Source organism: Zophobas morio, unplaced genomic scaffold (assembly GCF_036711695.1).
Source record: "Zophobas morio isolate AGI-343-1 ecotype UQ-CSIRO unplaced genomic scaffold, CSIRO_AGI_Zmor_V1 ptg000162l, whole genome shotgun sequence".
Classification (NCBI taxonomy): domain Eukaryota; kingdom Metazoa; phylum Arthropoda; class Insecta; order Coleoptera; family Tenebrionidae; genus Zophobas; species Zophobas morio.
Window position 1 is genome coordinate 140,909 of NW_026972266.1, and position 21,766 is coordinate 162,674.

Below are 21,766 nucleotides of genomic sequence, written 5' to 3' on the forward strand. Positions count from 1 at the left end.
ATAAAAATATAAAAATTTCGGCCAATTTCCTACAATTTTGGGAATTTAACCAAAGTCATTTTCGTCGGATTTCGACCTCCAGAAGTTAGTTTCGGTCTCATTTCGTCGACAGCTTCTTCCACTTTTCCAGAATCGCTCAATAAAATATTCGAATTTTTTGGATTTTAAAAAATTGATTTTCAAACCGAAAATTTTTAATGTCAACTGGAAAACACAAACGCGCTGTGTTTTTTGAAATCAGCACGACAAAATCAAAATGCCAGCATTTTTTTTTGTTGGCTAATTTTTCAGAAACAAAATTTTGCCCAAATTTCAATAATTTCTAAATTTAACTAAAGACATTTTTTACGGATTTCGAACTCCAGAAGTTACTTCCGGCTTCATTTCTTCAATAGTTCCCCCATTCTTCCAGAATCGTTCATTAAATTATCGCAAATTTTTGGAAAAAAAAAATTGATATACAGACTGAACATTTTTAATGAATCTTCGGTGTGATTAAACACTTTGCAATTTTTAATCTTACCCGAAAAACATAGACGCCGTATTTTTTTTTAATCAGCATTACAAAATCTATAATCCAGAATTTTTTTGGGTTTTTCTGTCAAATTTTTCAAAAATAAAATGTTTCAATATAAAAATAAATATAAAAATTCCTGCTAATTATCGAAACTTCAGTAAACACATTTTCTTACGAATTTCGAACTGCAAAAGTTAGTTTTGGCTTCATTTCTTCCATAGCTCCTTATATATTTCCAGAATCGTTAATTAAGATAATATATTGCCATTTTTTGGATTAAAAAAAATGATTTTTAAACCGAAAATTTTTAATCTTCCCCGAAGAATATAATGTAGATTTTTTTTCTCAAAATTTTTCAAAAAAAGAAAGTTCCAAAAACAAAATATAGAAATCTCCGACAATTTTCGACAAATTTCGAAGCTCATTTTTTCGATAACCTTACTCCGTTGTTTTAGAATCGCTCACTGAACTTTTCAATTTTTTAGTAAAAAAAAATATTTATCAAACGGAGAACTTTGATTTTGATTCGAAGAGCAGAAACAGACGATGTTTTCAGAATCAGTACGAAGAAATCTATAATCCAGAATTTTTTTGGTTTTTTTTGGCAACTTTTTCAAGAAAAAATATTTCAGTATAAAAATATAAAAATTTCGGCCAATTTCCTACAATTTTCCGAATTTAACAAAAAACATTTTCGTCAGATTTCGACCTCCAGGAGTTAGTTTCGGTCTCATTTCGTCGACAGCTTCTTCCACTTTTCCAGAATAGCTCAATAAAATATTCGAATTTTTTGGATTTAAAAAAAATTGATTTTCAAACCGAAAATTTTTAATGTCAACTGGAAAACACAAACGCGCTGTGTTTTTTGAAATCAGCACGACAAAATCAAAATGCCAGCAATTTTTTTTTTCTAATTTTTCAGAAACAAAATTTTGCCCAAATTTCAATAATTTCTAAATTTAACTAAAGACATTTTTTACGGATTTCGAACTCCAGAAGTTACTTCCGGCTTAATTTCTTCAATAGCTTCCCCCATTATTCCAGGATCGTTCACTAAATTATCGCAATTTCTTGGATAAAAAAAAAATGATATTCAGACCAAACATTTTTAATGAATCTTCGGTGTGATTAAAGACTTTGCAATTTTTAATCTTACCCGAAAAACAAAGACGCCGTATTTTATTTTTAAATCAGCATTACAAAATCTATAATCCAGAATTTTTTTGGGTTTTTCTGTCAAATTTTTCAAAAATAAAATGTTTCAATATAAAAATAAATATAAAAATTCCTGCTAATTATCGAAACTTCAGTAAACACATTTTCTTACGAATTTCGAACTGCAAAAGTTAGTTTTGGCCTCATTTCTTCCATAGATCCTTATATATTTCCAGAATCGTTAATTAAAATAATATATTGCCATTTTTGGATTAAAAAAAATGATTTTTAAACCGAAAATTTTTAATCTTCCCCGAAGAATATAATGTAGATTTTTTTTCTCAAAATTTTTCAAAAAAAGAAGGTTCCAAAAACAAAATATAGAAATCTCCGACAATTTTCGACAAATTCCGAAGCTCATTTTTTCGATAACCTTACTCCGTTGTTTTATAATCGCTCACTGAACTTTTCAATTTTTTAGTAAAAAAAATTGTTTATCAAACGGAGAACTTTCATTTTTATTCGAAGAGCAGAAACAGACGATGTTTCTCGAATCAGCACGAAGAAATCTATAATACAGAATGTTTTTGGTTTTTTTGGTAACTTTTTCAAGAACAAAATATGTCAGTATAAAATATAAAAATTTCGGCCAATTTCCTACAATTTTCGGAATTTAACAAAAGACATTTTCGTCGGATTTCGACCTCCAGAAGTTTGTTTCGGTCTCATTTCATCGACAGCTTCTTCCACTTTTCCAGAATAGCTCAATAAAATATTCGATTTTTTTGGATTTTAAAAAAATTGATTTTCAAACCGAAAATTTTTAATGTCAACTGGAAAACACAAACGCGCTGTGTTTTTTGGAATCAGCACGACAAAATCTAATGCCGGCGATTTTTTGATTTTTTTTTGTTGGCAAATTTTTCATAAAAAAAAAACGCTTCAATATACAAGTACAAATATAAAAATTTTGCCCAAATTTCAATAATTTCTAAATTTAACTAAAGACATTTTTTACGGATTTCGAACTCCAGAGGTTACTTCCGGCTTTATTTCTTGAATAACTCCCCCTCTGCTTCCAGAATCGTTCACTAAATTATTCAATTTTTGGATGAAAAAAAAATATATTCGGACTGAACATTTTTAATGAATCTTTGGTGTGATTAAACACTTTTTTTATTCTTACCCGAAGAACATAGACGCGCTATTTTTTTGTTTCTTTGAAATTGGCATTACAAGATCTATAATCCAGAATTTTTTTGGGTTTTTCTGTCAAATTTTTCGAAAATAAAATGTTTCAATATAAAATTAAATATAAAAATTTCGGCCAATTGTCGAAACTTCAGTAAAAATATTTTCTCGCAGATTTCGAACTGAAAAAGTTAGTTTTGGCCTCATTTCTTCCATAGCGCTTTATATATTTCCAGAATCGCTCATTTAAATAATATATTGCCATTTTTTGGATTAAAACAAAATTGATTTTCAAACCGAAAACTTTTAATCTTACCCGAAGAATATATTTTAAATTTTTTTGTCAAAATTTTACATAAAAAAAAAGGTTCAATAACAAAATATATAGATCTCGGACAATTTTCGACAAATTTCGAAGCCCATTTTTTCGATAACCTTACTCCATTGTTTTAGAATCGCTCACTGAACTTTTCAATCTTTTGGATAAAAAAATTGTTTATCAAACGCAGAACGTTTATTTTTATTCGAAGAGCAGAACCAGACGATGTTTTTAGAATCAACACGAAGAAATCTATAATTCAGAATTTTTTTTTTTTGGCAACTTTTTCAAAAACAAAATGCTCCAGTATAAAAATATAAAAGTTTCGGCCAATTTCCCACAATTTTCGGAATTTAACCAAAGTCATTTTCGTCGGATTTCGACCTCCAGAAGTTAGTTTCGGTCTCATTTCGTCGACAGCTTCTTCCACTTTTCCAGAATAGCTCAATAAAATATTCGAATTCTTTAGATTTAAAAAAAATTGATTTTCAAACCGAAAATTTTTAATGTCAACTGGAAAACACAAACGCGCCGTGTTTTTTGGAATCAGCACGACAAAATCAAAATGCCAGCAATTTTTTTTTTTTGTTAGCTAATTTTTCAGAAACAAAATTTTGCCCAAATTTCAATAGTTTCTAAATTTAACTAAAGACATTTTTTACGGATTTCGAACTCCAGAAGTTACTTCCGGCTTCATTTCTTCAATAGTTCCCCCATTCTTCCAGAATCGTTCACTAAATTATCGCAATTTTTTGGATAAAAAAAAATTGATATACAGACTGAACATTTTTGATGAATCTTCGGTGTGATTAAACACTTTGCAATTTTTAATCTTACCCGAAAAACATAGACGCCGTATTTTTTTTTTTAATCAGCATTACAAAATCTATAATCCAGAATTTTTTTGGGTTTTTCTGTCAAATTTTTCAAAAATAAAATGTTTCAATATAAAAATAATTATATAAATTCCTGCTAATTATCGAAACTTCAGTAAACACATTTTCTTACGAATTTCGAACTGCAAAAGTTAGTTTTGGCTTCATTTCTTCCATAGCTCCTTATATATTTCCAGAATCGTTAATTAAAATAATATATTGCCATTTTTTGGATTAAAAAAATGATTTTTAAACCGAAAATTTTTAATCTTCCTCGAAGAATATAATACAAATTTTTTTTCTCAAAATTTTTCAAAAAAAGAAAGTTCCAAAAACAAAATATAGAAATCTCGGACAATTTTCGACAAATTTCGAAGCTCATTTTTTCGATAACCTTACTCCATTGTTTTAGAATCGCTCACTGAACTTGTCAATTTTTTAGTTAAAAAAAATTGTTTATCAAACGGAGGACTTTTTTTTTATTAGAAGACCAAAAGCAGACGATGTTTTTAGAATCAGTACGAAGAAATCTATAATCCACCATTTTTTTGGTTTTTTTTTTGGCAACTTTTTCAAAAACAAAATGTTCCAGTATAAAAATTTAAAAATTTCGGCCAATTTCCTACAATTTTCGGAATTTAACCAAAGTCATTTTCGTCGGATTTCGACCTCCAGAAGTTAGTTTCGGTCTCATTTCGTCGACAGCTTCTTCCACTTTTCCAGAATCGCTCAATAAAATATTCGAATTTTTTGGATTTTAAAAAATTGATTTTCAAACCGAAAATTTTTAATGTCAACTGGAAAACACAAACGCGCAGTGTTTTTTGAAATCAGCACGACAAAATCAAAATGCCAGCATTTTTTTTTGTTGGCTAATTTTTCAGAAACAAAATTTTGCCCAAATTTCAATAATTTCTAAATTTAACTAAAGACATTTTTTACGGATTTCGAACTCCAGAAGTTACTTCCGGCTTAATTTCTTCAATAGCTCCCCCCATTATTCCAGGATCGTTCACTAAATTATCGCAATTTTTTGGATAAAAAAAATTGATATTAAGACCAAACATTTTTAATGAATCTTCGGTGTGATTAAACACTTTGCAATTTTTAATCTTACCCGAAAATCATAGACGCCGTATTTTTTTTAAATCAGCATTACAAAATCTATAATCCAGAATTTTTTTGGGTTTTTCTGTCACATTTTTCAAAAATAAAATGTTTCAAAATAAAAATAAATATAAAAATTCCGGCTAATTATTATCGAAACTTCAGTAAACACATTTTCTTACGAATTTCGAACTGCAAAAGTTAGTTTTGGCCTCATTTCTTCCATAGCTTCTTATATATTTCCAGAATCGTTAATTAAAATAATATATTGCCATTTTTTGGATTAAAAAAATGATTTTTAAACCGAAAATTTTTAATCTTCCCCGAAGAATATAATGTAGATTTTTTTTCTCAAAATTTTTCAAAAAAAGAAAGTTCCAAAAACAAAATATAGAAATCTCGAACAATTTTCAACAAATTTCGAAGCTCATTTTTTTCGATAACCTTACTCCGTTGTTTTAGAATCGCTCACTGAACTTTTTAATATTTTGGATAAAAAAAAGTTGTTTATCAAACGGAGAACTTTTATTTTTATTCGAAGGTCAGAAACAGACGATGTTTTTAGAATCAGCACGAAGAAATCTATAATCCAGAATTTCTTTGGGTCTTTTTGTCAATTTTTTAAAAACAAAATATTTCAATACAAAAATTTAGGTCAATTTTCCATAATTTTAGAAATTTAATCAAAGACATTTTCTTACTGATTTAGAGGTCTCATTTCTTCGACAGCTATCTCCATTGTTTCAGAATCGCTCACTAGTATATCGTAAATTTTTAGACTTGACAAAAACTGATTTTCAAATCGAAAATTTTTAATTCCACCCAGACAACATAAACAAGTTTTTGGAATTAGCACATCTACATGTCAGAATTTCTGTTGTTCTTTTTTGGCAAATTTAAATTTTTAAAAAACAAAATGTTTCAATACAAAAAAATCGGCCAATTTTCACATTTTTTAAAACTTAACACTACGTTTTTGGAATCAACTCGACGATTTTTTGTTGTTTTTTGGGAAATTTTTCATTAACAAAATGTGTTAGTGCAACAATATAAAAATTTCGGCCAAATTTACACAGTTTTCGAAATTTAACTGAAGACATACTTTCGGCCTCATTTTTTCGATAACCTTCCCATTGTTTCAAAATCGCTCACTAAAATATTTAAATTTTGTAGATTAAAAAAAATTATTATCAAACTGAACATTTTTAATCTTATCCTTTTAGAACTTTTTTAGTGTTTTTGGCAAATTTTTCAAAAATAATATGTTTCAATATAAATTTAATTATTTCGGCCAATTTTCGGCGAGTTTTAAAATTTAACTAGAAACATTTTCTTACGGATTTCGAACTCCAGAAGTTACATTTGGCCTAATTTTTTTCGATAACTCTGTCCATTTTTCCAGAATCGCTTAATAAAATATTGCAGTTTTTTTATTTTAAAAAAATTGATTTTCAAATCGAAAATTTTTAATCTTAGCCAGAGAATATAAAACGTTTTGGAGTCAGCACGATGATATCTTAAAGCCAGATATTTTTGAGTTTCTTCTGTCAAATTTTTCAAAAAAATAAAAATATAAAAGTTTCGGTCAATTTTCGAAACTTAACCAAAAACATTTTCTTACAAGTCACTTTCGGCATTGTTTTGATAGCTCCCTCTGTTGTTCCAAAATCGCTTACTAAAAAATATTGCAATTTTTTGGATTAAAAAAAAATTTCAAATCGAAAATTTTACATCTTACCTGGTTATGCTTTCGGAATCACCACGACAAAATCTATAATTCAGAATTTTTTTGGTTTTTTTAGTCAAATTTTTCAATTTTTTGGATTAAAAAAAATTAGTAATCAAGCGGGAAATATTTAATCTTATCCGGAGAGCAGAAACGCACGATGTTTTTAGAATCAGCACGATGAAATCCATAACCCAGAATTTGTTTGTTTTTTTTTGTCAAATTTTTCTAAAACAAATGTTTCACTATGGAACTAAAAAAAATTTCGGCCAATTTTAGACAACTTTCAAAACTTCACTAGAGACATTTTCTTACGGATATCAAAGACCAGAAGTTACTTTCCACCTCGGTCCTTCGTAACCTTCCTGGATTGTTCCTGAATCGCTCACTAAAATAGTGAACAAAATATTTCAAATTAAAAATATAAAAACTCTGCTAAATTTAGACAATTTTCGAAATTTATCTAAAAACATTTTGATAGAGATTTTGAACTACGGAAATTACTTTGGGCCTCGTTTCTTCAATAGCTCCCCCCCATTCTTCCATAATCGTTCACTGAATTATGGCAATTTTTTGGGGATTTTGACAATTTTGACTACACGGGTTGTATCAAATAAAAGAAACACTCTGTATATCATGGTTTCCTAACAAATTCTGTGTTAAACTCCCTCAGGTGTAATAATCTCAACAGGCCAAGTAAACGATTCCTACAAAAAAACAAAACAATACCTTTGACTTATAAGTACCTACTTAATTTTAAAAGCTTAACCTGTTCTAAATGAGACTCACTTGACTTCTCGTTATACCATTATGAGACAACCATTACCATTACATTTTTGTTTCAAAATTTTTCAATAAGATTTCACCCGAAAGAACACACAACAAAGCCGCTGGTGTATACTTGGTTGCCTAACTCAAAAAACCCACATCGTTACACAAACGTATAATAAAAAAAATATTGTATACTTATGTACAGAATAAATTTTGTAAAATAATAAACTAGTATTTGATAAGAAAAAACTGATTCTGGCAAATGAGATACCCTCTAAGAAGATAGAGGGTAGGTGGGTGGGGCTAGTATTAGATAAGATAAGACTGATTTTGGCAGATGATATATCTTCTCAGAAGATAAAGGGTGGGTGGGGCTAGTATTAGATAAGATACGACTGATTTGGCAAATCAAATAGCCTCTAAGAAAATAGAGGGCGGGTGGGCGGGTCTAGTATTTGATAAGAAAAGACTGATTTTGGCAGATGACATACCTTCTCAGAAGATAAAGGGTGGGTGGGGCTAGTATTAGATAAGATAACAAAATATAGAAATCTCGGACAACTTTCGACAAATTTCGAAGCTCATTTCGTCGACAGCTTCTTCCACTTTTCCATAATAGCTCAATAAAATATTCGAATTTTTTGGATTTTAAAAAAATTGATTTTCAAACCGAAAATTTTTAATGTTAACTGGAAAACACAAACGCGCTATGTTTAGACATTTTTCATGCTCTTTTGCATAAAAAAAAATTGAATAAGATTTCACCCGAAAGAACACACAACAAATCCTCTGGTGTATACTTGGTTGCCTAACTCAAAAAAAACCCACATCGTTAGACAAACGTATAATAAAAAAATATTGTATATTTATGTACAGAATAAATTTTGTAAAATAATTCGTACCATGAAAAAGCTACAATATCACAACACCCGCACACATCATCTGGTGCCAAATCACGGCCTCGTCTTCGCCTTACTCCTCGCCGAAATATCCTCGATCCCAAACCTCGACAAAAAACTCAAATCCTTCCTATACGAACAGCAGCAAGCTGACGGTAACTGAAAAGTATCCGGCATCGGATCGCCATTCTCCGACAAAGACATCATCCTCCTCAACATGTATTTCTGCTTACAGCTCGTTATATACCCATTTACTCTCTCTCCGATTAAATCGCACGCCGACCCCTCTCTACAAAAAAACCCATCATCAGCAAACACGCATTCTCCCGTCGCTAATTTTTACTTTCTGCAGACTTCGATCCGGATCCCCTGGACATACCCATCGCTCTCCTCCTGGTTGATTATAAACTTCCACTTGTTGTTCTTGTTTTTGCCAACCCGCGGGAACACCGTCTTCTGGACACTCGTACACACGAACGACTCGAAGTCGCCGTTCCTGTTCGTGATGCTATACCGATCCTCCGGAGGCTCGTCCTTCCCGAAGAGGTCATTCCGGATGTGTTTCCGCTGCAGCATGTCTTTGACTTGGTTGTACGGGTAAGGATCGAAGTCCTCGCAGTAGGTTTTACCCTTAGCGCACTTGGGGGCGGTGTTAATCCGGGGGACGTTCTCAAAAATCACTTGATAAGCGTCGGGGAAGATGATGTCTTGGTCGCTGAAGTCGCTAAGCAAGTCCCCTAAAAACAATCTCTTCTTTGCTTTGTACGAAAAACATGAACCGAATTTTACCTCGAAAGAGGATCCTCGTCCTGGTTTTGTTGTTCCCGTCGTCTCTGGATGCATTGGAAGTGGTTAACTTCTTGATGAAAGTGGCTGCAGAGTCGTTCAAAACGCTGCCGACTTTGTTAAAAGCTTGTATGGGAACCGTCAACTGGGGTCGAGCTTTCACGAGCACAGAGAATACCTGAAAAAGTGATTTCATTATTCATGAGCTTAAATTCATATGGGTATGAATTCGTATTTTTAATAATAAATGAATAAAAGCGCGACTACTTTAAGTTTTACGTCGTAAATTTTGTTTTAGTGTTGACGGTAAAAGTATTATTTTAATAGAAGCACGAATTACTTTTTGCCGGAAATTCGTACTGTTTTCTTGAAGCGATAAATTTCGTTTGAATTTTGATGAATGTATCCGACGAAAAATTTATGACGGCGGGTCAACGTATCTAGGATATTATTTCTTTTCCTTCGGGAATGATATATTAAATACTGTCACAGGTGGCTTATATCATAGGCATAAACCCGGATTCCTCTTTTTCAGTGGACTCAATAATACGCCGTTTGATTTTAAAGCACTTCAAAATAAATGTCTAGTTGCTAGTTCTATTTCCAATTAGTTTTAAATTTATATTCATATTCCTGTCACTTCCGTTATACCAGAAAAATTGGACTGGATTTCCAATTGCATTTGTGTATATTTTCAAATAGCAAACCAATAAAAATGGTAAAAACTGCATCTAAATTATAAAATCAGATCTGTCTGGAATTATTCGTTTTATGACGGTGAACCAAATGCAGAGGATGTCACAAATCGTAAAAAGGATAACCGTAAAATCGGTCTATTTTGTGTGAATTTTTTATGGAAGCCAGTGTCTAGCTAATTTTGTAACAGTTTTTTAGTGAGGGAAAAAGGTGTTACTAGGGGAAGGTAGCCAAAAAATTTCAACTTTTCCCCACATTTACATAAATGAACCACAAAGGATATAGACAAATAATCAAAGATGTTGAAAAAAAAAATTACTAAAGATTACAGATATCGACATCTAGAAAGTATAGTTTTTCAGACTACCACTGGACAGGGAAGATCATAAAAATTAAGCAACAGTGAAAACCGCAATTATGTCTTAAGAAAGGCGGTAGGTCCCAAGACCCTACCATAAATAAAATCTCCGTTGCTATTGTGTTGCATTCGGGGCTTCGCCAGGTCCGTATTCACCAAGTTTTAGTGAACTAATGATAAAAACATTTAAACTGGTTTGATAATTTTAGCGTTAATTATAACTGTAATTACATTATAATGTACGAGTATAAAAGAATAAAACATTTATTTACAACTTTATACTGAGGTATTTAGCTAAGTAGAAATGTAGAAAACGTAATTATGGGTCCTGTCCTGAGTGTCGTTTCTCGAATTTTTTAGGTAAATCGCCCAGCGACCGGCTAAAAGACGTAGTGTCATAATTTTCGGTACGTTGTAATCCGATTAGGGTTGTCTTTCTTGCTTAATTAATATAGTTTGCAAAAACTATAATTTCGGCTTCATTTTTTCGATGACTCCTACCATATTTGCCGAATCGCCCATTGAAATATTGGAGTTTTTTGATTTTGAAAAATTTTCGACTTTTCGATTTCTCAGTATGTATTTCAATGTTTGGAATGTTTTATCTTTTAGAATTTTCAATTTTTCGAAATTTTAATTTTTTGATTTTTTAAATTCTAGATTTTTCGATGTTTTGTTGTTTCAACTTTTGATTTTCCCATTGCTCGATTGCTCCACTTTTTTATGTTTCCGTTTCTCGATTTGTCGATTTCTCGAATTTTTGATTTCTCAGTTTCTCAATTCTTAAATTTTGCGATTTTTCAGGTTTTTGATTGTTCAATTTTGTAAATTTTCACTTTTTGATTTTTCAGTCCTCCGAAATTTTTATATTTTTCAATTTTTTGAAATTTTAAGTTTCAATTTTTTTATTTTTTGATATTTCGACTTTTCCATCTGTCGATTTTCCGACTTTCCGGTTTCAGATTTTTCAGTTTATCAATTTTTAGATTTTCAAAATTTTCAATGGTTCAGTTTTGGGACTTTTCTATTTTTCAGTTTTTTGATGTTTCGATTTCTCGTTCTTTCGATGTTTCGACTTCTGAGTTTTAGATTTTTCGGTTTTTCAATTTTTCGTTATTTAAAATTTTTTATTTTTCAATTTTTCTAGTTTTTGATTTCTTGATTTATCGAGATTTCGATTTTTCGAGTATTTGATTGTAAAATTTCACGATTTTTCAATTTTTGAGTTTTTGATTTTCCAATTAATCTATTTTTGAGTTTTAGATTTTCCCATTTATGGATTTCTCGACTTTCGGCGTTTAGTTTTTTAGATTTTTGATTATTCGATATTTCGACTTTTCGTTTTCTCGATTTTTAAATTTTTTGATGATTCAATTTTAAGATTTTTGAATGTTTCTATTTTTCGATTTATGAATTTTTCCATATTTCAGTTTCCTGATTTTTCAATTTTTAGATTTTTTTAATGTCAGATTTTTTGATACTTCGATTTTCCAATTCTTCAATTTCTCGATATTTTAATTTTTTGTTTCGTTGACTTTCCAATTTTTGAGTTCTTTGACGTTTTGATTTTAAATTTTCAGTTTTTCAATCTTTCCGTTTATAAAATTTTCGATTTTTCAGTTTTTAGATTTTTCCATTTTTCAAATTTTCGATTAGATTTCTCTTTTCAATTTTTTGATTTTCCCGTTTCTGGATTTTTTGGTTTTACAATTATTTAATTTTTCCATTTTTTTAATGTTCGATTTTTTGACTTTTCGATTTCTCCATTTTTCAGTTTTCGAATTTTCGATGTTTCAATTTGAGATTTTTCAATTTATCGATTTATGAGTTTTTCGATATTTCAGTTTTGGGACTTTCCAATTCTTCGTTATTTAAATTTTAAATTCTTCGATTTTTTAAATTTCAGATTTTTTAGTTTTCTGATGTTCCGATTTCTCATTCATTCGGTCTTTCCACATTAGAGTTATAGATTTTTCGGTTTTTCAATTTTTCGTTTTTTAAAACTTGATTTTTAGGTTTTTAAATTTTTTGATTCTTCAGTTTATCATTTTTCCCCGTTCTTGGATTTCTCAATTTATTGAGTTTTCGACGTTTCGATTATCTGCTTTTTCAATTTTTCGATTTCTCAATTTTTTCATGTTTGGATTTTTCGATGTTAGAATTTTTCAATTTTTCGATTTTTCTATTTCCCGTTTTTTTTTTTAATTTTCGATTTCTCGATTTTTTTATATTTCAGTTTTTTAATTTTCCAGTATTTATGATTCTTTAATTTTTTGACTGTTCAATTTTTGATTCTTCAATTTTTATATTTTTCAACTGTTTAATTTTTTGCGTTTCTAAATTTTAGACTTTTCCATTTTTTCATTAATCGATTTTTGATTTTTAGATTTTTCCATTCAGCAATTTGTAGACTTTTCGATGTTTTTCAGTTTTATAGATTTTCAGATTTTCGATTTTTCAATATTTGGACTTTTGGAATTCTCGATTTTTCGGTTTTTTCACGTTTCAGTTTTGGGATTTTTCGATGTTTCTATTTTTCGATTTATGAATTTTTCGATATTTCGATTTTGTAATTTTTCAATTTTTCGATTTTTTAATATGCCAGATATTTTAATGCTTCGATTTCCCAATCTTGAATTTTTCGATTCCTGGACTTACTAATTTTTTACTTCTTCGATTTTTCTAATTTTTAGTTTTTTTGAATTTTTAAATTTTAATTTTTTCAATTTTTCGATTTTTCGGGTTTTCGACTTTTCGGTTTTAGATTTTTCAATTTTTCGATTTCTTTAGCTTTTCATGTTTCGAATTTTCGATCTTTCAATTTTTCTATTTTTTGATGTTTCGATGTTTCAATTTTTCGATTTTAAAATTTTTGATTTTTCAATTCTTCAATTACTCGACTTTTCAAATTTTCGATTTCACGACGTTTTCATATTTCAGGTTTTCAATTTTCCAGTATTTACGATTTACGATTATTTACTTTTTGAACTCTTCAATTTTTAATTCTGCAATTTTAAATTTTTCAAGTTTTTAATTTTTTGTGTCCATAAATTTTCGATTTTTCGATTTCTCGATTTTTGATTTGTAATTTTTCCCATTTCTAGATTTCTATACTTTTCGATGTTTTTTAGTTTTTTTGATTTTCGATTTTTAGATATTTTGACTTTTGGATTTCTGAATTTTTCAATCTTTCGATTTTTAAATTTTTTTGAATGTTTCAATTTTGGGATTTTTCATTGTTTCTATTTTTCGATTTATGAATTTTTCGGTATTTCAGTTACGTGGTTTTTGAATTTTTCGATTTTTTAATTTCAGATTTTGTAATGCTTCGATTTCCCAATTTTTCGCTACTTTAATTTTTCGTTTCCGCGACATTTCACTTTTTCAGTTCATTGATTTATAATTTTCAAAGTTTTAAATTTTAGATTTTTCAATTTTTGATGATTCGATTTCTTGATTTTTCGATTTTTAAAATTCTAGATTTTACAGTTTTAATTTTTCGACCTTTTGATGTTCCCAGTTCTCGATTTCTCAACTCTTCGATGTTTCAACTCCTCGACTTCTCAATTTTTGCATTTTAAAGTTTTTCAATCCTTGAATTTTTCGATTTTTTGAATTTTCGGTTTTTTGACTTTTGAATTTCTCGATTTTTCACTTTGTGGATTTTTTGACTTCTCGGTTTTGGGTTTTTCAATATTTCAATTTTTCAATTTTTTAATTTTTAAAATTTTAGATTTTTCAATTTCTAGATTTTTCGATTTTTCAATTTTTCAATTTGTGGCTACGATTTCTTTGTTTAATCTGTTTTCGATTTTTTGATTTTCCCAAATATTTCTCAACTCATCGATGTTTCAACTTCTTGATTTCCCAATTTTTGGATTCTTAGGTTTTTCAATTCTTTAATTCTTAGATTTTTTGACTTTTCGATTTCTCGATTTTTCAGTTTTTCGATGTTTCAGTTTGAGATTTTTCAATTTTTCTTCGATTTTCAATTTATCGATTTATCAGTTGTTCGTTATTTCAATTTTGGGACTTCAATTTTTTGGTTGTTTAACTTCAAAATGTTTCGATTTTAGATTTTTTAGTGATTCTATTTCTCGATTTTTCAGTTTTAGATTCTTCAGTTTTTTAATTTTTCTACATTTTAATTTTTTGTTATCCACTTTTCAACTTTTTAGTTCTTCAATTTTTTGATGTTTCATTTCGAGATTTTAAATTTTTCGATTTCTGGATCTTTTCATATTTCGATTTCTCGATGTTTGAATTTTTCGATTTTTCGATTTTTCCATTTTTCAGTTTTTCGATTTCTTTGTTTTCCGAGTTTTCAATTTTTCGAATCTTCAATCACTGGACTTTTAAAAGTTTCGATTTCACAATTTTTTTATATTTCAATTTTTTAAGTTTACCTATGATTATTTACGATTTTTTAAGTTTTCGAGTATACAATTTTTGATTCTTCAATTTATTTTTAATTTTTCAACTTTTTAATTTTTTGCGTTTCTAAACTTTCGATTTTTTGATTTTGCAATTTTTTAATTTGTCGCTACGATTTCTTTGTTTAATCTCTTTCGATTTTTTTATTTTCCCATTTCTCGATTTCTCAACTCTTCGATATTTCAACTCCTCGATTTCCCAATTTTTGAATTTTTAAGTTTTTCAATTCTGTAATGTTTCGATTTTTTAAATTTTCAACTTTTTAACTTTTCGATTTCTCAATTTTTCAGTTTTTCAATTTTTCTTCGATTTTCAATTTTTCGATTTATCGATTTATCAGTTTTTCGATATTTCAATTTTGGGACTTTAATTTTTCACTTATTTAAATTCTAAATTTTAAAATTTTCGGATTTTTAATGCTTGGATTTTTCGCTTTTTCAATTTTTTGATTCTCCAGTTTTTCAATTATTCAATTTTTTTAATTTTAGATTTTTCAGTTTTCTGATGTTTCGATTACTCGTTCTTTCGACTTTTGAGTTTAAGATTTTTTGGGTTTTCAATTTTTCGTTTTTAAACTTTTGATTTTCGATTATTCGATAGTTTAAATTCTTGATGTTTCGATTTTCAATTTTAAAATTTTCCCATTTTTAGTGCTTCGATTTCTCGATTTTTCAGTTTTTTGATTCATCAGTTTTTTAATTTTTTAAATTTTTAAATTTTAGATTTTTCAGTTTTCTGATGTTTTGATCACTCGTTCCTTCGACTTTTGAGTTTTAGATTTTTCACTTTTTCAATTTTTCGACGTTTTAATTTTTTGTTTCATCGACTTTTCAATTTTTCAGTCTTCGATTTTTCGATGTTTCAGTTGGAGATTTTTAATTTTTTGATTTCTGGATCTTTGCATATTTTGAGTTCTCGATGTTTAAATTTTTCAATTTTTCGATTTTTCGATTTTGCAATTTTTCGATTTTGCAATTTTTCAATTTGTCGCTACGATTTCTTTATTTAATTTCTTTCGATTTTTTGATTTTCCCATTTCTCGATTTCTCAACTCTTCGATATTTCAACTCCTTGATTTCCCAATTTTTGAATTTTTAAGTTTTTCAATTCTTTAACTTTTCGATTTATCAATTTATCAGTTTTTCGATATTTCAATTTTGGGACTTTAATTTTTCGGTAATTTAAATTCTAAATTTAAAAATTTTCCGATTTCGTAATGCTTCGATTTTTCGATTTCTCAGTTTTTTGACTCTTCAGTTTTTCAATTATTAAAATTTTTTAATTTTAGAATTTTCAGTTTTCGTTCTTTCGACTTTTGAGTTTTAGATTTTCCGGTTTTTCAATTTTTCGTTTTCGATCTTTTCATGTTTCGATTTTTCGATGGCGATTGTTCGATTTTTGATTTTCCAATTTTTCAACGTTTTTCAAATTTTTCAATTTTTAAAATTTCAAATTTGCAGTTTTTCGATTTTTAAAATTTTTGTTTTTACTTCCCGAGCGTAAGCAAAGGAAGTATTGTAATCGAGTCCGTCGGCCGACTCTCTACTTTTACGTTTTCTCGATCTTTCATGACCCCTAGAAGACGAAGAAATAGGTCTCCCATTTCCGTCTGTCTGTCCGTCTGTCCGTCTGTCCGTCTGTCCGTCTGTCCGTCCGTCTGTCCGTCTGTCCGTCCGTCTGTCCGTCTGTCCGTCTGTCCGTCCGTCTGTCCGTCTGTCCGTCTGTCCGTCTGTTGTCCCGGATTTTTATTAGACAGATAATCTCCGAAAGTACTCTACCGATTGTTGTGAAATTTTGTACTTGTATTAAAAATATCATGTAGATGGTAAAACGCTAACCAAAATTTGTCTAATCATCCCCACCACTAATGCGATGACGTCACTTCAAAATTGTACATAGTAAATGGGTTTTCAATTGAATAAAATAACATAGTCCTACACATGTAGTTTACAACTCTGAATCGACTTTTCACCCGAAACGTCCAGATTTTTGGAAAAAAAATCAAAATTATAAAACAATATTTTGAAATTTAATTTTTAATCTGCTAACCAGAATGCTTTGAAATGTTGCAGATGTTTTAAGGCTATAAAGAGCATCATAAATCTTTAGTCAAAAAATATTTGCTTATCCCCTCCAAAAACTTGATGACGTCAGCTCAAAAGTTTGTGGAATAAATCATATCTAAAATGTACAAAATATGATGAGTCTGTACTTGTGATCTATCACTCCATTCATATTTTTTGGATTTGCATATACAGGGTGACTCAAAAAAATTAATGAATGCGTAAATATATTTTATTGATTTAATCAGGAACTACAAAACCGAATGCTCTGAAATCTTGCAGATGTTTTAAGGTCATAAAGAGCATAATAAATGTTTAGTCAAAATATATTTGCTTATCCCCTCCAAAAACTTGATGACGTCAGCTCGAAAATTTGCCGAATAAATCATATCTAAAATGTACAAAATATGATCAGTCTGTACTTGTGATCTATCACTCCATTCATATTTTTTGGATTTGCATATACAGGGTGATTCAAGAAAATAAATGAAAGCGTAAATTTATTTTACTGATTTACTCAGGAACTACAAAACCGAATGCTTCGAAATCTTGAAGATATTTTAAAATTATCATAAGCATGGTAAATTTTTGATCAAAACGTATTTGGTCGTCCCCCCTAAAAAATTTATGATGTCACCACAAAATTTTGCTGAATAAATCCTATCTAAAATGTACAAAATATGGTGAGTCTCTTCTTGTGATTTATCATTCCATTCAAATTTTTTCGATTTGCATATACAGGGTGACTCAAAAAAATTAATGAATGCGTAAATTTATTTTATTGATTTAATCAGGAACTACAAAACCGAATGCTTTGAAATCTTGCAGATGTTGTAAGGTTATAAAGAGCATAATAAATTTTTAGTCAAAATATATTTGGTTATCTTCTACAAAAAACTGATGACGTCAGCTTGCCGAATAAATCGTATCTAAAATGTACAAAATATGATGAGTCTGTACTTGTGATTTATCATTCCATTCATATTTTTGGATTTGCATATGCAGGGTGACTCAAAAAAATTAATGAAGGCGTGAATTTATTTTATCGATTTAATCAGGAATTACAAAACCGAATGCTTTGAAATCTTGGGAATATTTTAAAGTTATTATAAGCATGGTAAACTTTTGTTCAAAATGTATTTGTTCATCCCTCCTAAAAAAATTGATGACGTCACCCTTAAATTTTGCTGAATAAATCCTATCTAAAATGCAAAAATATGATGAGTTTGTACTTGTGATTTATCATTCCATTCATATTTTTTAGATTTTCTTAAGAGGTGGTTCAAAAAAATTAATGAAGTCAATTTATTTTATTGATTAAATTAAAGGCAACACTTATTATTAGTATTACACCCCAACCAACCCAATTTGGTAGACACAAAATTTGTTAAAGGAAAAACTCGGTTGAAACATAAGGGTAGCACGCTTATTTACATCGACTTTAACATTACAGACCTGCATTTGTTTTATGCGGTCACTTGGTTCCGCGAATGCGAAATAGACATGTTTATAATCAACCAATTGTGAATTTCACCGTCAAGAATTAAAATAAAACGCAATGTTTTATATAATAAGCGGAAGTCGAAGCAATAAAACCGATGGTCGTTTTGTTTACAGTTTCTCTGTTTGGCTCTTACGTATGCTGTTACGCTTGTCATCTTAAATTAAGAATGTTTATACATAATCGATTTTTAGTTGCCCCTCATATTACTAGACAGCGGATTTCTGTCGGGCTACGTCACGATTATAGGGGGGGACGTGCTGGATTCCATAAATATAATTAACGATTTATTAATCAAACGGCTAAGTAAATGAGAACGGGAATTAACAGCAGAGTGCAACGAAACAACGTTATTCTAATCTCAAATAAACGAAGTGCAGTCCGCAACGGCAATGAATTCGCATCCCGTGCGAGCCGTACCGAGTTTGGCCTTGCCTAGCCCGACAGAAATCCGCTCTCTACACACCGGCGCCGTATACGTGAGTAAATTGTTTCGTTATTTTATTGATTATAAGAAATCAATATTCAAAACGACCCAATTCATTTTCCCGAAAATTTGGGAACACAATAATTTTATTCTTAGTATTACACTACATCTATCCCAACTGATATACGTGTCCTTGCAAAAATGTTGATGACGTCATCACATTTTTTTTTTAAATTCCCACTACAAAAATGTAATGAGAAAAAAAAACAAACCTTTTGCTGTTTCGATATCCCGATTATTAAGTTTTTTAGTATATCAATTTTTCAATTTCTTGGCATCTCAGTTTTTCGATTTTCAAAGTTTTTCGATTTTTCAGTTTGTAAAAATTTTCGACATAAAAAAAAATAAACTTTATAAATTTTCAAAAATCTCTATTTCAGGAAAGTTGTGTCGAAATAACCTTGGACCAATTTTTCAATATCTCAATACAGTCTGTTCTATTTGAAAAAACTAAAAAAACAATATTTGAAAATCGTAACATTGAACTGTGCATTGCTAAAAATTAACAATATTGTGTTATTATGTCTCAAAAATAAAACGCTCGGTATAGCTGCGAGGTTGTTAACCACTTTTAAAGTGTATAACAGTTTCAGAGAAAAACTAGCGAACCTCCCACCTAAAAGCACCAATTACTCCACACTTACCCTATCATTACAAAGCAAAATGCTTGCAAAAATAAACGAAATTTTTCAGCGTTTCGCTTGATGATGATGAACAGTGTTTGTTTCGCTTAAACACAGTCCGTGTATTCTCACGCACTAAATTGTTTAAACAATTACATTTAATTTTTCCATTCGAGTGTGACATTTAACGATGGTTTTACGACACCTTACGCAACCACAAGAGTCACACTTTTCCAGCTTTAGTGTTAAAACTCGATTCTTCAAAAAATTGTAGACCAAACTTGCACGACCTTTCACGTACTAAATTAGCGTTTTTATTTAACAACATAACTGTATAGATAGCGTACAAGAAGTGAAATCACGAGTGCTTGACAAAAACGAACAACATTAACATCCTTTCGAAAACGCCAATTTTAAAATTCATAAAACCCCTGGAGACGACATCCATCGAGGACGCATTAACCGACTCTGTTTCAACCATTTTCACTTTTCTCCTCATGAATATCACCTTGTGCAAACACGATTTGGCGGTTCCAACATGACTTGTTTTGATAATCCTTTTTAAAACACTCGATAGGATTAGGGGGGAAATTGACACTTGTTGCGCGTCCAAGCGAATCGATAAAACGGTGTAATTATAAACGTAATAATTGCGGTGTTCATGAACATAACAACCGCATAAACTTGAACAACAGGTTTACTCACTTCTTGGAACTGTTAGCAATCGAAGATTTTCAGCGCATTTAGCTAATGATAGGGGACTCACCGTTGCGGAGAGCACAACCGAAATAAACAGCCGGCAGGAAATTTTCAACATCGTCTTCTACAATAAGTCGCCGAAGACGTATTAACAGTTACGTGCACTAGTTCGGAAAGACTCCTTGCCGCAGCGTTTAAAGCCTCCTGATATACTGAATTCCCATTAAAAGGCATCAACACAACAATTTGATACATAGCTACTGGGATATAATTTTGGATTACGGATCCGTGCGAAATCAGTTATCACAACACTGCACACGGTAATCAACGTAACCGGGATTGATTGTGATAAGTAGAACACTATTTATATTCAGAGTTTGTCGGCAAATATCATGGGGCATAAACTCGATCACACTTTGTTCCGGCATACCAGCGGAGTCATTTCTGGTCTTGGTAGGTGCACAACACACACTGCTGGGGAGGAGTTCCGTTTCTATGTATATATGGGTTTTGTGTGTGGAAACTTACGTATCACTGCTGCAATTAGAAGCGTACTGGCAGTGTCCGTGAAAGTAACACAAAATAAACAAATATTCTTCGGGTTTGATTCGATTGCTTCAGTACTTTCGATTTCGGAGTCGTGACCGGACGCGGCGATCTGGTTTTTCCAGGAAAGTGCGATTTGAGGCCCTTGCCCGTTAGGCCCTTAGGCACTTTTCGTGTTTTTTGTGAGCGTCACACAGGTGTCACGGGTCGAGTTTCGAAATGTCACAAATTCTTTGAGTTGAAATGTTCTGTTGGTTAATACAGGGGTTCATGGTCGTGGTACTAGCGATATTTTATGACGACTAGTAATTTTCTAGTGTATATAAGTACGACGAGGTTCGAGCCTGACATAAAACATTTTGTCCGGTATAGTTCTATATCCTCTTTATTCTGTCCTTACTCCAAAAAATTGGACTGCGTTTTAATGCTATGATTATCCTGTAGATCGATCCTTGTTTCATTGTCTTCTAAGTTGTCACTGGGTCCTTTTTGGTCGCCATTCATTTAGGGACACATTGGGTGTAGTGAAAGACAAGTTTACTGAAAATGTTTGAAATCTCAGCTATACGTTTGAGCCCAATTCGTCAATTCTAAAAAAACATTCTTGCCCGATTTCATTTTCTTGATGTTCAATTTTATCAAACTGAGTTTTGATTATAAATTGGTCCATAAGAGCAGAACCTTGAAAGGGTTAACAAAAACAACGGGGTGGCTATGTTGATAATGTGATTTAGTAGTTCAAAGAATTTGGAGGCTTTTGATGGTTTTATTTCTGAAAAATTGAAGGAATTTTTAGACCGCAGTTTTTGTTAACAATTTTTTTTCGTTTTTTAACAATTTTGATTTTTCGATTATTCAATTATTTCATTTCTCATTTCAATTTTTCGATCCCGATTGTTCGATTTTTCGATTATCTAATTTTTAGATGTTTGAACTTCGATTTTTCGAGTTTTCAAGTTTTCTATTTCTCACTGTTTCATATTTCAATTTTTAGAATGTTTCAATTAAATAAA

The 21,766-nt window shown here is 30.2% G+C and overlaps 1 protein-coding gene and 1 long non-coding RNA gene across 2 annotated transcripts in view; one reads left to right on the forward strand and one right to left on the reverse strand.

The window, feature by feature from the left end:
* LOC135145582 (uncharacterized) overlaps window positions 1-10,602 on the forward strand; it is a 43,000-nt gene extending 32,398 nt beyond the window's left edge. The window contains exon 3 of the long non-coding RNA XR_010283494.1: window positions 10,374-10,602. This is a non-coding gene — a long non-coding RNA (uncharacterized LOC135145582). The remainder of the gene's footprint in view (window positions 1-10,373) is intronic.
* LOC135145581 (uncharacterized) lies at window positions 8,491-20,764 on the reverse strand. Its single transcript, XM_064077703.1, has 4 exons — window positions 20,275-20,764; window positions 9,350-9,524; window positions 8,904-9,297; window positions 8,491-8,849 (listed from the first exon to the last, which is right to left on the reverse strand). Exons 1-4 carry the CDS (start codon window positions 20,323-20,325, stop codon window positions 8,615-8,617), a joined length of 855 nt encoding a protein of 284 aa, XP_063933773.1. The 5' UTR covers window positions 20,326-20,764; the 3' UTR covers window positions 8,491-8,614.
* Between the last annotated feature and the right edge of the window lie 1,002 nt (window positions 20,765-21,766).

Bases quoted from the DNA above. Each gene is read 5' to 3' on its own strand.
- LOC135145581 (XM_064077703.1), bottom strand. From the start codon at position 20,325: ATGTTGAAAATTTCCTGCCGGCTGTTTATTTCGGTTGTGCTCTCCGCA. The intron at 9,298-9,349 runs GTAAAATTCGGT...GATTGTTTTTAG, and splicing joins GACGAGGATCCTCTTTCGAG to GGGACTTGCTTAGCGACTTC. The intron at 8,850-8,903 runs GTAAAAATTAGC...GTTTTTTTGTAG, and splicing joins CGGATCGAAGTCTGCAGAAA to AGAGGGGTCGGCGTGCGATT.